At 38.1% G+C, this 18,557-nt stretch overlaps 1 protein-coding gene across 1 annotated transcript in view; it reads right to left on the minus strand.

The window, feature by feature from the left end:
- Positions 1 to 18,557, minus strand: part of LOC127416229 (sec1 family domain-containing protein 2-like) — a 179,374-nt gene that overhangs the window by 136,833 nt on the left and 23,984 nt on the right. The window contains exon 4 of the mRNA XM_051655464.1: positions 11,218 to 11,393. Coding sequence (XP_051511424.1) covers positions 11,218 to 11,393 — 176 coding nt within the window. The remainder of the gene's footprint in view (positions 1 to 11,217; positions 11,394 to 18,557) is intronic.

The raw sequence follows: 18,557 nt of genomic DNA on the forward strand, positions 1-18,557 counted from the left end.
AGTCAGTCAATAACCAATAACTAAGCCTTGCTGTATCAACATACACTTTCAAAAACACAGTTTTTGACTTTCACAAAACAAATGTGTCAAGACAGGGCTGCATATACTTGATGCGATTAATTATTAGTGGCGCATTAGCAAGCACTAGTATTACTACGTATTACTCATCATACTTATTTTGAACAAACCCCTAACACCAATTATTAAACTTGGATGCTTAACTTGTCCTGCACAGTTCAAGCTTATGTTATGATCCTTAAAATCATTCGACTTAAGCCATATCAAGGGACAATTTTCTTCAGAAAATTTAATTGGTTTTATATATAGTTACACTTATATACCAAAAACTACTTATATCACTTAAATTGCATGTTTGACAGCATAATGCAAGTGTTTTGAAAGATACTGACATTTAGTACGAATAGAATTACACACAAACACACACACATAGAGTATACTGGGCTGTGAGGTAACGGGAATGGGTGAAAGAGAGTACTTGTTGACAGCTCACCTTGACCACACCACATTACCCAGCAACACACACACACATTCCCCCTGCAAGGGCTCAGTGTGTATGCTGTCCACCAGCCATGCTAGACCCAAGGGCACGATGTCCACCTTTCCTCAGGCAATGGCTTTGTTTCAGGGATATTTACTCTAGCTGTCCCCTAAAACATCCTAGTGAGAAAGCAGCAACCAAAGAAACCCAAGCTGTCAAAATTCATAGCAACAGTCAACATATCAGAGCATTACTGTCATTAAATACAGGCAAGGCCACAGCTTTTGCAAGGACACAGCCACCTGCCAACTCCTGTTTTTAAATTATATATTAGCCAGTCTGTAGCACTTGTAAATTCTCCACCCCACATGGGATGCATGAGTAAAAAGCTTAAAACAAATAAATAGACCCTAATGAATGTGAACATGCAGTCTAATGAATTTTGGATAAAGAGAATCTGGGTTTTTAGCACTAAACAACAAGTTCTTGCATAAAAACGCGACCCACTAGGGCTGTGTTGATTCAATCAAATATCGATATATCACAATACTATTTCTCATGATATTGTATCGATACTTTAGATTCATGTATTGATATTTATATTAAACTATTTGTTATTTGGTATTCAAATCATGTCCAGTGTTTTAATAAAGAAGAATGCAAGTAAATCACTCGCATATTGGACTAAAATGTCTGTGATTAGCCACTGGCTGGTAATTTTTCACTCAGTGTTTTAGTAGAGACAGTATCGTTTTAGCACTTGTTCTACATATCAATGTAAATACTTGCAAATAGTACAAATGATGCATGTTAACAACAAATATGGAACAAAATATAAATATGCAATGTAATACAGTATATGCAATTTCATATTTATTGATAGAATACATGGAATGTGAATATTAGTAAAAAGTTCAAATGTGAAAAAAATGATGAAAAAACTAATGATAAAATAAAATGTGTAAACTTAATATTTCCTTAATTTAGCAAGTTAGAAGGTCTCCTGTATAAATAATAACAGCATAAGCTGATAGAGATTTTCTTTCATACCATCGTGCAACCCCGCGTTCTGATGTGCGTACATTGTTTTGTCTTCGCTATACATAATTCAAACTGACTGATCTCAATTCAGGACACTCTGGGCTGTCATTAAAGGGTTAAACTTTCAGCGCACCGAGTCATGTGACAAAAAATATATAAATGCCGCCGATCACAGCAGAGCTTGTCTTTGGGAGAAACGGCAACAAAACTACATACTGTATAGTAAGAAACCTGTTTGAGTCAAAAGACTAGAGTCTCTAGTTTCATCTAATGCCATTTTGAAAATATCACTGATTTATCACGAAATGGTATGCTGTTATTCACACTGAATGCAGGCGAGGACTATAGGACTATTTTTTCCCTTAGAAATCCTATATCCACGGTGCATTATCAAACTGAGAATCAATGGGTTTATCCTAAAGCTGAAAAATTTTGCTTTCAGAGGCTGTATACGGCATTAGGATGAAAATAAGGTGCATTTCAAACTGTTCTGAGACCAGTGCAGACAAACAGCACACTGGAGGTTAAGTCGTTCACTTAATAGGGAGCAAGGGAGCATCCTAAAACTTTCTATGCAGTAAGTGCATACGCACCAAACTTCCAATAAAAAGTTCAGTTTCAGTCTGCAGATGATGTTTGGACCACTCAACATGTTTGGCAGACATGGGACAATGGTAATCAGTACATAGATTCAGAATTTATAATGTATCACTTTATTTTAACATTGTTGACAGTGATTGGACAATGCTGGCCATTACATTGAATCAAATTAATTATGCTAATTTCTGATCAGTAAAATGCTTCAGCACTGGCTATCACTTTTTGTTTGACAGTGCAAAGTGAGAACATTGAGACCCCATTTCCACCTGGTATTAAGATTCGCTTTTGGTGATCGGATCACATGTGGTCAGTGCTAAATACAGGTCTAAACGGGTCTAAAACGTTTTGTGATCGGATCACAAAAACCACATATGAATGTGGTGAAAAACACATTTGACCGCATCACATTTAATGTGTAAACAGTGATCCGTCCTGAATGCATCCCAGCAGCAGCAAAGTGCCTCCCCTCACCTCTCAATCAACCGCTGTGCTAAAACAAGAGTTTAAACTTTGCCGGTTATGAGCGGCTTAAAAGGAAATAAACGTCAGATTGGAAAATGTAAAAAAGCGGATACAAACACAAACACGAGAACTTCACGGATCTTCTTCAGTGTGTCAGATATCAACATGCAGGGACACTTATGAGAAGCACAAACATCTGCAGCTCAGGTTAATATAGGTAATTCACTAAAATAATGGATATTTCTGTTCGAAATGTTGCTTTTGTGGTTAGATTAATTTTCAGCTGCATCTGGGAGAAATAGCGCACCATTTTTTTTTTTTTGCGTTTTCTTTGTCTCTTCTGACATTGTTGCACTTTAATGTCATGCAGGAACACTGACATAGTAATTGATGTATAGTATGTCGTCATGAAACCCTCCCCTCAAAATCCAATCACAAGTGGTCACAGGAGGCACATTTAAGTGACCAGGTGTAAACAGCGATGTGTCTCACCTGACCACATGTGATTGGATCACCCGAGACGCATCTTAATACCAGGTGTAAACGGGGTCTGAGATTTTGTTGCCAAAGTAGAAAATATTGTAACATAAAAGACAAATAAAGTCAAATAATTTTTATTTGTATAGTTTTACATTTGTGCTTTTCCCAGTACACAATGTCCCAAAGCAGCTTTACAGAAAATCAACTGTAATTTCTGTAACGTCTCAAAAACATGAACAGCCAACACTCCTGGAACCATAATAAACAATTTAATTAGAAACAATCTGACTTTCTATAGCTTGGTGTAATTTAAAATTTCACAACTTAGTCCCACTGTCCACATATGAGACCATACATTTTTAGGAAAACTATTTGCTCTTCAAAATATTTTTTCCTTTTTTCTTTCTTTTGTTTTTTTGCATAGTAACAAATCAAAAAGGGAAATATAAAATGCACACAGCAGTCGCGCTCGAGTACCAGAAGGATACTGTATGTAAGCAAAATTGGTATTATAACTGAAATAAACCCAAATGAATTAGAATTGAAAAATTGTGATTAAAATCAAATCAAATCAAAATATTGTGAAGTATCACGATATATTGGATCGTGACATGTGCATCGCAATATGTATCGTATCATGAGGTGGCTGGCAATACCCAGCCATACTGTAAACCAGCTTCTCTCATAACACTCATGAACGTGCAATGGACGTCAAGATTTTCACTGAAATTTCGGGTTCTTTCTCACCAAGAAAGACTTGGAATATGATGCAGGAATTGTATGGACTACATTTATGATACTTTTGGGTCCTTTCATTTAGCTTTAAAGTGAAAAACTATCCATTACCATTGTATTGAAAAGATGGGCTGTGATATTCATTAAAACATCTCCTTTTGTGTTCCACAGAAGAAAGTGATATGTGTTTGGAACAACACGAAGCTGAGTAAATTATGACAGAATTTTCATTTTGGGTGAACTATTCCTTTAAAACTATTAATTCTCAACATCCTCCACAACCTAGCACTTAGAACCGGCCTTCAAATTGCGGTTTGCAAATTGTGTTCAGCACAGATTTTTTTTTTGCCGTCTTTGAATGTGGAAATAAATAGCGCTATCTGTTGGCACAATTCCATCTTCCCTCCATAGTCTGTCATTATGGGGAAATCTCAGTGCAGCAGTATTAGGCTGAGCCACGACTGGTCTGGTTGGATGGGTGCCTTTATTAACCAGAGCAAAGCAATATACCAGCTTTCCCGTACTGCACCCCAGGAGGGAAAGAGGGGGTAGCCGCAGACCTGAAGAATGAGCCTGTTTCATGCCACCATTTTCAATAACACGATTTCACCCTCTGGTTTCAGAAATCCAGCATGCAAATATAAGCAAAAAAACAAAAACAAAAAAAACAACATCAAATGGAAAATAAAAAGAAACATAATAAACAAGGCTGAGAGAGCTCATTTTATTTATTACCTCAGGAAAATCAGGAATCCCATTACAGCCGGTGTTTAGAGTGCAAACAGAATCTAGCACGATACGCTCCAGGCTGAATGCAGATATTTGATGTCCCAGAGACAGCCTTATGATTACAGAATATTAAGGGTTGAAGGATGCACACACACATACAGACACACAGAGGGTAGTTAACATGCAGAAACAATCATACTCATAGAGCTTTCTAAATGACATTGAGGGCTAAATATACAGTATATTTTTATTTTTCATATATATAAATATATTTAAAGCTTCATATATTTATAAAATACATAAAAGTTTAGGTTTTAGTTTAGTTTTTATACATAATACCTCATTTGCAGAGTTGTATTTTGAGAGTTTCGTTATGCTTGGCTGTTGTGTGAAGAAAGATAATTGCAGTTGGCCACATAAATTACTTTAAAAGACTTTGCAACCATTAACCAAACAATATGTCACCTAATTAATACTCAAGATAATAATGTATATAATGTCCCCCTTCACCGCCTGCCACTTTTTAGATTGTTCCTACAACTTTTCCACAATCCACTGCAAGTTCTAATTCATCTCTTTTCCAAACACTTCCAGTTAATTTAAACAGAAGCCTGATGTTCTTTAAAATAAAAAAAATAAAAAAATAGAGCATGCATTTGTGCTGCCTCATTTTATATAGTTTGGTCCCAAACAAGTGATTAGCATAATGTTTTATATGTTGGTAAACACCTTTCCCCCACTTTTCTCCACAGAGCAATGATTCCCACTAGAAAGATGGCGGTTTATAAGCTTGTGCGCTGATTGCTGTTTAGCTCTTTGGCGGTTTGGCTGATGCGGCCCCTCTCGCCTGTTTCTGCCTAATGTTTTTCCTGATTCGATTTAATGAGTTCCTATGGGGCTGAGCTTTCCCACTGATCTCTTTACAGCCACAGGAACCAGAAAGTCCATCAAAAAAGTCTGTGAAAACTAATAACGGAGTGGGAGGATATTAGTCTGGAACATTCTTTTCTGTGTTTTCTAGAATTTTTATTAAGATATTATGAAAACTCTCTAAAAAAAACTGGATAACACATTACTTGGTGTCTGTACAATCAACCCCAATTCCAAAAAAGTTGTGACAGTATGCAAAATGACAATAAATACAAAAAGGAGTGATTTGTAAATTGCATTCACCCTTTGCTATACTGAAAGCACTACAACTACACATTATATGATGTTTTACCTTGTGAATTTAAATTTTATTTTTATTTTTTTTATTTATTTTTTTTAAATGTACAGTAATTTCAAATAAAAAAAAAGCTCCAAAAAAGTTGAGACTATTTTTTTTGGCAATTTAAGACTAATAACAATTTACCAAGTTGAAATATCAAGGCGATGTGAAACAGGAGGTGTTAAACAGGTGAGGCAATTGTGTCATAGTATATAAGGAGACTCCAAAAACAGCCTATTCCTTCAAGAGCAAGGATCATTCAAGACTTGTCAATTTGCCACCAGATGCTTCAGCAAATAATCCAGCACTTTGAGAACAATTTTCCACAAAGACAAATTGGAAGGATTTTGGGCATTTCACCCTCTAAAGTGCACAACATATTTAAAGATTGAAGGAATCTTGTCAAATCTCAGTGCGTAAAAAAACCCATTTCTGAATGCGCGTGATCTCTGATCCCTCAGATGTCACGGTCTTAAAAAACGGCATTCATCTTTAATGGATATCATGAACATGGGCTTGAGATTACTTTAGTAAACCTTTGTTAGTCAACATCACTCACCGCTGCATCCACAGATGCAAGTTAGGACTTTACTATGCAAAGCAGAAGCCATACATCAACACTGTCCAGAAGCACTGTCGACTTCTCTGGGCTCGGTCTCATCTTAGACGGAAAGTAGAACAGTGGAACTGTGTTTTTTGGTCTGAAGAGTCTACATTTCAAAAACGTTTTTGAAAAACAAATCTGTCGTGTTATCTGGGCCAAAGAGGAAAAGGGCCATCGAAGCTGTTATTAGCATCAGGTCCAAAAGCCAGTGTCTGTAAGGGCCAGGGGTGTGTCAGTGCCCATGGCATGGGTAACTCGCACATCTGTGACACCATGAATGCAGACAGAAATGTAAAAATATTGGTGCAACATATACTGCCATTCAGCACAGTCTTTTCAAGGGACATCCCTGCATTTTACAGCAGGATAGCTTCAAACCACATACTGCCCGGATTTCAAGTGGATGGCTGTGTAAGCAGAGAGTGTGGATGATAGATTGGCCTGCCTGCAGTCCTGACCGGTCTCCAATTGAGAATGTGTGGTGCATTATGAAGCACCCCATACGGCAATGAAGACCCCGTACAATTGTGCAGTGAAGACCTGCATAATGGATGAATGAGGGAAAATTCCACTTTCTAAACTAAACTTGTGTCTTCAGTGCCCAAATGCTAATAAGTGTTATTAGAAGACATGGTGATGTTTCACAGTGGTAAACACTCGACTGTCCCAACTTTTTTGGAGCGTGTTGCAATCAACTGATTTGAAATTACTGTACATTAAAAAAAAAAAAAGAAAAAAAATGAAATTCACAAGGTAAATCATCATATAATGTGTAGTTGTAGTGCTTTCAGTATAGCAAAGGGTGAATATAATTTACAAATCAATCACTTAAATTTTTATTAGCATTATTCAATAGCGTGTCACAACTTTTTTGGAATTGGGGTTGTACAGTATAATGCATTATGAACACATTGTTAATACAGTACATTCTAGAAATATTCAGAATTCCTTATACATTGCAATGATTTTTCATTTCATGGATGTTATAATAAATGATAAGGCCTTTTTCCATGGTGACGATGTTGATCATGTGTTTTAATCTTTTATACTGGATAAAGGAATGACTATTAAAAGGTATGTGTTAAAATGATTACAATAGTGGTATTCACAAGAACATCCCACCTTTTATAAGGTGTATTATTTGCCAAAATAATGTCAGGGTTCAGCCACTTCTGTTGATTATGTTTTTATTGTCTTTGTGGCTGAACTCTTACACTCATGTTTAGTGTCTTGTCTAGACTGTGTGAGAATGCATGGCTCGCCCTTTTGGCATTGTTATGCATTCTCTTGTCTTGTTGTTTATTGGCACGAGTGCATTGTTCTTATGTCATCTTTGTGGCATGCACTTGTGTCAATTGTTTGTGTCTGTCTCTCGCGACCTCGGTGCGCGTTTCGCGTTGTGCTCGCTTTGCGCTGCGCGTCCGGGACGTGGTCCGTTGTCATGTTGTGCTGGGGTTTGGCCGCTTCTGTCTTGGTGCCTGTTTATTTGTGGCTGAACCCTCACACAAATGTCGTGTCTCGTCTGTCGTTTGGCATGGCCGCATGTTGCCTTGTAGCCTCTGGTGATATGCGCTCGTGCCATTCATGTTTTTGTGTCTGTGAGAGCGTGTGGCTTTGTTTTGTTTCCGTATTGCCACATGTCTCTAAATCTTGAGTCATACCCCGCCTCCTTGTCTGCTCATTATTAGTTAATTTGTTTCAACTGCCCCTTGTTAACCTGTTTTATTTCTCTTCCTATATTAGCTCCTTGTGTATGCTGTCCTGTGCTGGATTGTTTCATTCTCTCCTGTCGTCGAGTGCTCGTGTTTTCTGTCCACCTTCCCTGTCAGTTCAAGTTTTTCTCCATTGTGGGAGTTTTTTTTTGGTTATGTTTGTTGTCTTTTTATTTGAATAAAAGCTCATTGTTGCTCCTCGTGTATGCTGTCCTGTGCTGGAATGTTTCGTTCTCTCCTGTCGTTGAGTGCTCGTGTCTTCTGTCTACTTTCCCTGTCAGTTCAAGTTTTTAGTTTGGTTTTCACAAACTCCATTTTGGGAGTTTTTTGGTTACGTTTGTTTTCATTTTATTTAAATAAAAGCTCATTGTTTCTAATCTGTGTATGGGTCCTTCCCTCAAACACCTCGTTTCGTGACATATAATTAAAGGTGTAGTATGTAAGATTCAGAAACCCTTGTTATTAATGACACCTGTGGCCATTAAGTGAACTGCAGCCAGCTACCTGTTGCTTGTGCACACACTCTATAGGGACGCAAGCGAGTGAGCATCAGCCAAAACAATGACATAACGCACAAAGTGACTGAACGTGATTCACCGGCATCATGCTGACAGATGAGGTAGCATAATTAAAATTACACAGTTATGATTGTTTTACTACAAACTTTGAGACTGTATATTATATTTGACTCTCCAGTGCTGGAACAAGACTAAAACAAAGTGTGGACATAGGTCTGACTATGCGAGACTGTAGTTTGATGTGATCACTTTTCTTTGAATGATACACTGACTGCATTTATACGATAGCCTATGTCGGCATTAGCTAGCTAGCCAGCTTTATCGATAGCTGTTAGCTAAATTTGGTGGATGACAGTAGCTGTTTATAAAATAGACTGTACAATATAAATATGTTGACACAATTCAATATTGATGTGATTCCATCACAACTGACATCTTGATATATCGATGCTCTATTGTTTTATAATAATAGAATGTATATATTTTCTGTATAACCAAGTTACGTTACACTAATGAATGGGTCTTTTTGCATTATCTTGAACATTGTCTAGCATTCATTTCATGTGTTATTGTAGTTTACCTTGATGAATAATTACAGATTAACATTGTTTATGTCAGTTACTGTGAATCAGCATACCTGACTTTAGCATAAAGAGAAGATCGTTTAAATTATTTGAAAGTTACGAAGCAAGGTAGCTTACAATTTGTCAGCGTTAGCAGGCAAGATCAAGTTAGCTAAAATTACACAGATCAATCCTTATGGCACTATATTTCACATGCTTTGCAGTTATGTAAGCTTACCTGTCCAATAAGAAGAACGCCAATTCAGGGTCGGTTTTGATCCACAAAGCCGAACGAAGGTCCCCCCAGGAATCAAATGCCCTGCCGATGTTCACTCTAGTTTTCGCTCGACCACGATCACGTTCCCACTTAGCCAGATGGGATTCAGTAGATAAATGTTTTTTTTTTGTGTAGGAGTCGATGTTGTGCTGGGAGCCGGACGTTTACTGGATTCCATCTCTAAGATAACGTTACCTAGTGTTGCAGTTTGTTGTCGCTGTTGAATAGCAGAAGAGAAGCACTGAGACAAGGCTCTCGGGAGCACGCATAAACGTCACATCCTTTGGATTTTTCCGGCAAAAGCGACCCGCTCCCTTCGCATGAAAATCAGCCTACAGGCTTTATTTGGCAACCTAGGAAGTCCGGGAAGGGCTCATTTTTTAAGTTGCATTACAAGCCATTCACACATTGGCAAAAAAAAGACAAATATTACATGAAAATTGTTACATATTGCACCTTTAAGGATACCATTACAATACGTTTATACAGTATACGTATCTACAGTATACATTCAAAATCTCTCTAAAAATTTAAATTTAGCTCTTTCTTCTTCACATCTCTCTCTTGATCGGCTCACTATTTTCTACATTTCCTATTAAGGTCTCTGTCCTTTCTCTCCACCCCTGTGTCACTCACTCCCACTGTCCTCTGCATATTTGACCTCTGACCTGAGATGTGATGCACACACGCATGTATCCGCCCCAGACAGGCCTCACTGAAAGCATTTCCTTTTCACTTTTGCACCCTAAGAGAACTAAACACCCACTGGAGTACTCTAATCCAAGCTGCCACGCAACACTAAACGTGTGTGTGTATGTGTTGCATGTCCGGTGAGTCTGTGTGTATGTGTACAGATGCTTAAAATAATTTCTCTTTTTCCCCAAAGACAAACACAGTGTGTTTACTGAGAGTGGTGGCCTGTTATTTTGCCGGTTAGGCTGTTTACGGCATCAGCCCACTCACTCAGTCTGCACCTGTACACACTGGCGTAAACTATAGAAAGCAGAGTGCCAAAAAAACAAACAAACTGCAAAATACAATCATTAAGATGAAAGTCCTCTATACTTGGATAGACCTGCATATCACATTAATAAAATACTACATATACAGTGATGCTCATAGTACTCTCATGATATTCTGATATTTAAAGCAACATAATACCCCTATAAACATTCATCAGGCAAATACTGCTTCGGCAATGGATGGATAAAAGGATGAATGGATGTATGGATGGAAATATGGACGGATGGATGGATTAGTTGATTGGACAGATGGATGGATTAATTGATTGGATGGATGGATGGATGGATGGGTTGATTGGATGGATGAGTTGGATGGATGGATTAATTGATTGGTGTGAGGGACGGATGGATGCATGCATGAATGGATGGATGAACTGGAGATGTATAGAATGGCTGGAATACATTCTCTGAAATCTTTTAAAAGTCAATGAGCTTTACGCAATTTCTGACAGAACAGTGAAGAACAGAGAAGAGTGCTATAACAAATATCTTTAAACTATATATAATTGACCTGTACACTTCTATTGTGAAAACTGATTTAAGATGACTTCTAATGCTCTATTGGGGTTCAAGGTGCTGTTTCAACAAGTATCGATTGTCCTTTAAAGGCATAGACAGAGATATAGACAAAGAGAAAGACAGTGAGAGAAAGATCCACAGAGATCGCTGGCAACAGAGATGTGTGACATATTGCATTTAGGATGTCATATATCAGAGCTCTATAGCCTGTTATTGACAGTTCAGCAAGATATATGACTGGCTAACCTGCAAAAGGAGTCTCTCAAATGCAAGGCAGGCATCCCAGCGTGAGAGGGCAGGGTGACGGAGGGTTTGAGCAGCAGCCAGTCCCAGCTGAAGAACTCCACTGTGACTTTCTAGCACTCCAACACTGTCCCGAAACAACTGCACGTATGAACTGAGCTGTTCGGCTGTGACCCGCCCTAAAAGAGAGAGAAAAACATCGGTATCTTACAGTTTTCAAGTTATGTGGATTCTACAGATACACAAAACAACATACAGCTCATAAGTCATTCTTAATTCAGTGTTTATGTTCAATTACTGTATTTCTTTGGCGTCAAAGCAGTGACTATTTAGCCCGATAAGGATCATCTGTATTAAAATAAATTGGAGAAAATGGAACACTCAGTATGGTGGATACAGTGCAGGAAGACCCACCTTTTAGGTAAAAGAGCCAATCACCTTTTAGATACAGATATCATTCGACTCAATATTGCGAAGGTGCATTAGCTGGACCAGCCTGAGAAATAGCGTTTTTTTTTTTGTTGTTTTTTTTTTTTTACATGATCTGATATAAAGAAGCGCAATTTATAATACCACTGTTGTCAGATTTTACTGCTGATTTTATATATGTTCTTTGATCGCAATCTTGACCAACCATTTTGGAGATTTCGGTCTTTCCCCATTCAAGTAGATAGGAGCTGTACTTTCATTCCGCTTGTATCCATTGAAAATACCCATTCCAAAGATGGCTACCGAGTGGACTGACTTGCCATGAAAGGGACTTAGGTCAAAGTAAATTTCAAATCAGCCTATGTCCTACCATTAAGAACTAATAAGAAACTAAATAAGAAACAACATTTACATAAATGTAATGTTTGTGTGTGTCTGTCATAAACTCAATCCCACTTGTGATACCATAGAAGACCATAATATTATTACGAGGATATGACTCAATATTACATCCAGAATGACATTGAGAATGAGTGTCAAATCTATTTGTGAATGTGTGCAAATGTTTAGTTGTTGCAATTTAAATAAATAATTTTAAAAAACTATACAGTATATTATGTACCACTATTTAAAACTTTTGTTTCCTATGTGAAATTTCAATGGGTAAAAAAATATGTTCACATTGCAAACAAATTTTTCTTTTAAGTAATGCGGTCAAAATTTTTTGCACGAGAACACATCAAATACCGCATTAGAACCATGTCATAAAACTTGATTTCTGGCAACACTTCGAAGTAAATACAAATCTGCAAATTGTTCTTTTGAACAGGTTCATTGAAATAAATGGTCCAAACGAACTGATTCACTAAAATTATTCGAATTTCCCAAAACTTATCAAATACTGCATGGATTTTTAGTAAGTTTCACTTAAATACATTGTAACCTGAACTAAGACAGGCACACGGTTAGAGGTAGAGGATAGAATTTTATCTTCGGAAAATGAACACTATTAGCAGACACTGCTGTACAAACGAACAACCAAACCACACCATTCCACCAATCCATGCCTATTGGTGGAAAAAGTGGGGTACTTTCTCTGTGGGTGTTGAGACAGTGCGTCTGGGAGAATGATATGTGCACGTTGTTTGGTAATGTAACCTCATGTACAAGATACAAGCCAAAAATTTAAGTGTGTGTTTGATTTAGGCTGATGTGTTTGTATGTGGTCAGTCTCTTTTGAGCTCATTTATAAAGTTGTCACGGTTCAGACGAAAACACTCCAACACAGAAACACATCCTCACTGACCCTGCAGTTCTCTTAAAGGAATAGTTCACACAAAAAATTAAAATTATATCAAAATGTATTCACCCTTATGTGCGTGTTAACGAGTGAATGAGAGAACAGACGTCAAGATGCCTCTTTAACAAACATATTCATTAATATGCATTAAAATTATAAGCCAATAAAGTAAATGACTAAATATGCTGCCATGTAATACTGGTCTAATAACATACTGTAAGTGTAACAGCAGATGATAACAATTGAATCTTCAATCCAAAACAAAGAAAATGATTAACAACTGTGTCCTATACTGTAACATTATAACTCACTCAAATTTGTGAAGACAAATGATTGGAAAAGACAGACAAGCAAGAATTAAAAAAGGTGGGGTTTGAAAGAGTCATAGGGGGTTGAGGGACCCAGAGGGTTTGCGGGTGAGTTTTTTTTTTTTTTACATTAACGCATATAGCCACTTCTCCATGTTGATGCTCTGAACCAGCACCAGATGTGGGAGTATATCCTGTGCTTCAATGCAGCCAATCTTTGCTTTTGCCCAGCCAAATACACATACAGTACACACAGACTACAGTCAGAGATAAAATCATTAGTGGGCCGAGCACAGAGCCCTGTGGTTCTCCTGAGGGTAATTTTCTTAAGATGACAAGATCACAAGATGACTCCAACCTCATTATGGTCCAGATTTCACAATCACATAATTCTTTAGTATTTTCTAACCATACTTCTTGGGAAGCATCCAATCCAATGGGAATTCCATATATCAGTGGTGAATTCTCAGGGCCAGCAAAGCCTTCTCTGCTGGCCTAACATGCCTCGTAAATAAATATGTTTTCATCCTTTCATTCTCATTCACCTTTTTGCCCATGTATTTTCAATCGCTTTCCAATCCTAATTCATCTTGACCTTTAATTCAAGTTGATCCAATCAGAATTTATTTCTTGATGCTTACAAGCGAAGCATGATGGCTGTTTCACATCGCATGCTTGAAGCCGAGCTTGTTAACCGAAGAAGCGCATGAGTCTGAGCTCCATCTCGTTAGGCCTTCAGAATTTCCACTGAATCCCTCAACAGTGCAAATGAATAGGAATCTAAAGTAAGATTTTGAGATTCATCAGCCAATCAGACTGATTTATTTGTTCTTGGTGGGTGCGATCTTTAGGATATGTCCCAATTGAGGTCTTCTAGCTGTTGAGACAATCATGCTTTAAGCGATGTACATCATTTGTAAGGGAAGAGAGTGCAAGATCCAGCTGAGGTCAAGTATATCTGTTGCTATCGCCATTGAAAAAGAGATCCTTATGGATTTAAAAACCCGAGATGAAACAGGAAAGGAAGGCTGATTTAAATTGGTAACTGCTTTTTGCATTTTTCTAGCAACATCAGGAGTTTTCTAAGTGTAAATTAGGCTGGCTGGAGCATTCAGTATCGGTTCAAGTTTTGAAAAGTAAATGTGTACCTTTTCGAAACTAGATTTATTACAAGCAACATTTAAATCACAAATATTTTTAGATAGCTTTTTCCTGTTATTAGACCTCCTTGGTTTTGGCTTTCGTGTGTGGACGTGTAATGTCAATTGGTATTATTAGTTGACTGTGATGTAATGTATGATGTTCATAGGCATATGGTCTTATTAATTATGAAACGGTGTTTTCTTAATGGCATGAATCGCACTGAAGGCCAAGACTTAAATGCATGGTCTGTCACTGCTGTATATAACACTTAAAATGCAGAAACAATGACTGAGCGCGTTTATGAGCAATCTTACACTGATAATACAGTTGTGCTCAAAAGTTTGCATACCCTGGCAGAAATTGTGACATTTTGGCATTGATTTTGAAAATATGACTGATCATGCAATGTCTTTTATTTAAGGATAGTGATCATATGAAGCCATTTATTAGTCAATAAGTTTGTTAGCTCTCACATGGATGCACTGAGCAGGCTAGATACTGAGCCATGGGGAGCAGAATAGAACTGTCAAAAGACCTGCGTAACAAGGTAATGGAACTTTATAAAGATGGAAAAGGATATAAAAAGATATCCAAAGCCTTGAAAATGCCAGTCAGTACTGTTCAATCACTTATTAAGAAGTGGATAATTCGGGGATCTCTTGATACCAAGCCAAGGTCAGGTAGACCAAGAAAAATTTCAGCCACAACTGTCAGAAGAATTGTTCGGGATACAAAGAAAAACCCTCAGGTAACCTCAGGAGAAATACAGGCTGCTCTGGAAAAAGACGGTGTGGTTGTTTCAAGGAGCACAATATGATGATACTTCAACAAAAATGAGCTGCATGGTCGAGTTGCCAGAAAGAAGCCTTTACTGCACCAATGCCACAAAAAAAGTCCAGTTACAATATGCCCGACAACACCTTGACATGCCTCACAGCTTCTGGCACACTGTAATTTGGAGTGACGAGGCCAAAATAGAGCTTTATGGTCACAACCATAAGCGCTATGTTTGGAGAGGGGTCAACAAGGCCTATAGTGAAAAGAATTCCATCTCCACTGTGAAGCATGGTGGTGGCTCACTGATGTTTTGTGGGTGTGTGAGCACTAAAGGCACGGGGAATCTTGTGAAAATTGATGGCAAGATGAATGCAGCATGTTATCAGAAAATACTGGCAGACAATTTACATTCTTCTGTACGCTCTTGGACTTTCCAGCACGACAATGACCCTAAGCACAAAGCCAAGTTGACCCTCCAGTGGTTACAGCAGAAAAAGGTGAAGGTTCTGGAGTGGCCATCACAGATTCCTGACCTTAATATCACCGAGCCACTCTGGGGAGATCTCAAACGTGCAGTTCATGCAAGACAACCAAAGACTTTGCATGACCTGGAGGCATTTTGCCAAGACTAATGGGCAGCTATACCACCTGCAAGAATTTGGGGCCTCATAGAAAACTATTACAAAAGACTGCATGCTGTAATTGATGCTAAAGGGGGCAATACACAGTATTAAGAACTAAGGGTATGCAGACTTTTGAACAGGGGTCATTTCATTTTTTTCATTGTTGCCATGTTTTGTTTTATGATTGTGCCATTCTGTTATAACCTACAGCTGAATATGAATCCCATTAGAAATAAAATAAATGTGTTTTGCCTGCTCACTCATGTTTTCTGTACATATATTACCAATTCTCCAAGGGTATGCAAACATTTGAGCACAACTGTACTTAATAAGCCAGCAACTTGTAAGGTCATGTTAACACCTTAAACTGTGTTCTTTTATTAGGGTTATGGTCATAAACTGTTTAAGCAAAAACAGATCAGCACACATAGATTTTTGTCCATTAACCTGACTTCATACTGCATTTTAATACTTTTACCGGCATTCTTACTGGCTTGTCCAATGTGCGTGTTGTGTGCACATACTTATTTGACATCAATAGAGAATACAAATAATTTGTGCAGAACACAAATAATGATTTTTAGAAGAATATTTCAGCTCTATATGTCCATACAATGCAAGTGAATGGGTGCCAAAATTTAGACACTCCAAAAAGCACATAAAGTCATCATAAAAGTAATCAATATAACTCCTGTGGTTTAATCCATATCTTCAGAAGTGATATGATAGGTGTGGGTGAGAAACAGATCAATATTTAAGTAATTTTTTGCTAGAAATACTTCTCCCTGCCCAATATGGGGCAGTATGCATGAAGAATGTGAATCACCAAAAACACAAGAAGAAGAATGTGAAAGTGATCTGTTTCTCACCCACACCTCTCATATCACTTCTGAAGACATTGATTTAACCACTGGAGTCTTATGGATTACTTTGATGCTGACTTATGCAATTTTTTTATTGAGAAATTCTGTTAAAAATCTTCATTTGAGTTCAGCAGATGAAAGAATGGCATATACATCTGGGATGGCATAAGGGTGAGTAAATGATGAGAGAATTTCATTTTTGGGTAAACTATCCCTTTAAGTCTCCCGTGCAGAATGCCATTTGTATGGTGTGTTTTGGTGCACATCTAAACCGTTCCCAAATCAGACACTTGCTGTATGAGGTTATATGAGGTTTAGGATTTTGCCTTAAGCTGGAGTCACACTAGCAGACTCAAAACAACACGATTTTGGCCAAGGGTTTCACAGATGCGGACTGTTTTGCAGAGATCTCGCTCTCTTCAGTCGGAGGTATGACACACTTACCGATACAAAATAGTGGAGGGGTGACAAACATACCGACTCACTGTCACGCTCTCTCTCTCTCTGAACCCCTGTAACATGGAGCTCACCAAAATAACAACAAGAGTAACACGTGAGCATAAACAATTGTAATCGAGTGATTTAGGAAGCAATTCATGATGTAAATTTCTCTTGTGAAAGTGTGTGGTTGTGTATTTATTCCCTCAAGGCTTGCTGTAGATTGTGTACAGTATGTCCGTATGCAGCTTTCAATGAGTAAAGAAATTATGTTCAATAAAAACAGACTTTAGTGCCTGCACTTTCTGATTTCATTAGTCGTTTTAGTGTTTGTTTAGATAAACAAAGGAAAAAACGCCTGGTGACAGAATCCCTGTGGATTACAATCAGCATTTGTGATGATATACATCTGAGTGCGATCATGTCAGTTGTCAGTGAAGATGTCAGTTCTTCAGTGAAAGAGGAAGGTCATTGGTCACTTGAAGAGAACACAAGAGCCGCCCTGGCGACACAACATTTTTTTCAAGGAAGCCTGATGTGCTTTTTCAGTTTTTTAAGCCCTTAACTCAGCCGGGTGTCCCGACAGTCAAGTGATTAACAACCTCCCGCTGGCAGACGCTAGTGTGGCGCCAGAGGCAGCTGCCTATGTAGGCAGTAGGCAGTGAGGCAGTTTACTAGGTTTTGGAACAGAGCTGGGTTTAGAATTAGGAAACTCTCTCTGGACAGTGCTGTTGCACATACAAGTTAAACTCTAGGAGGTGAAGGGGGATGACTGACCTCCAGAACTGCAATAAAATCTGCTGTGCAAGTCAGGTGATGGTTTGGTTTTATTAGTCTAGATCTAGAACCTTCTCCAACTGCAACAAACGAATTGCCAAAAAATCTCTGAAGGGCAGAGAGTAGCTGAATATTAAAACAGTTTGACAACTGGCGAAATGAAAAACTTTATTTCAGACAGTCGGGTTAATCCAAAAAGGCATAACCATTAATCCCATAAAGCCTTTTGCTCAATAATGAACTCTTTGAAAGCTCATTTGTATGCAATGAATCAGGGGAACTGTAGTCTTTCTGATTTATACAGCCACATTCTGTGTGTGGCTGGGTTAGGAAAAATGGTGGCACTGTTTAGAAAGACCAATCGGATTTTGCCAGCTCATAAAAAATGTTGAGAAAATTGATTTTGTTCCAGAAATGTCCAAACACTGAAAAGGGCTATTGTAGACTGAGTCAGCTTAAGAAATCTCTGGCAAAATACCCAGGAATCACTCAGCACAATATGCTGGGCATAACTTCACCAAGACACACACAGACAGACAGACAGACAGACAGACAGACAGACAGACAGAGAGAGAGAGAGAGAGAGAGAGAGAGAGAGAGAGAGAGATGGGATAACCCTCAAGCAAGATCTGTCTTGTATTCTCCAACCAGACCTTAAACTGAAGGAGCAAAAGAGAAATGGGAA

The sequence above is a fragment of the Myxocyprinus asiaticus genome, chromosome 25 (assembly GCF_019703515.2).
Source record: "Myxocyprinus asiaticus isolate MX2 ecotype Aquarium Trade chromosome 25, UBuf_Myxa_2, whole genome shotgun sequence".
NCBI lineage: Eukaryota > Metazoa > Chordata > Actinopteri > Cypriniformes > Catostomidae > Myxocyprinus > Myxocyprinus asiaticus.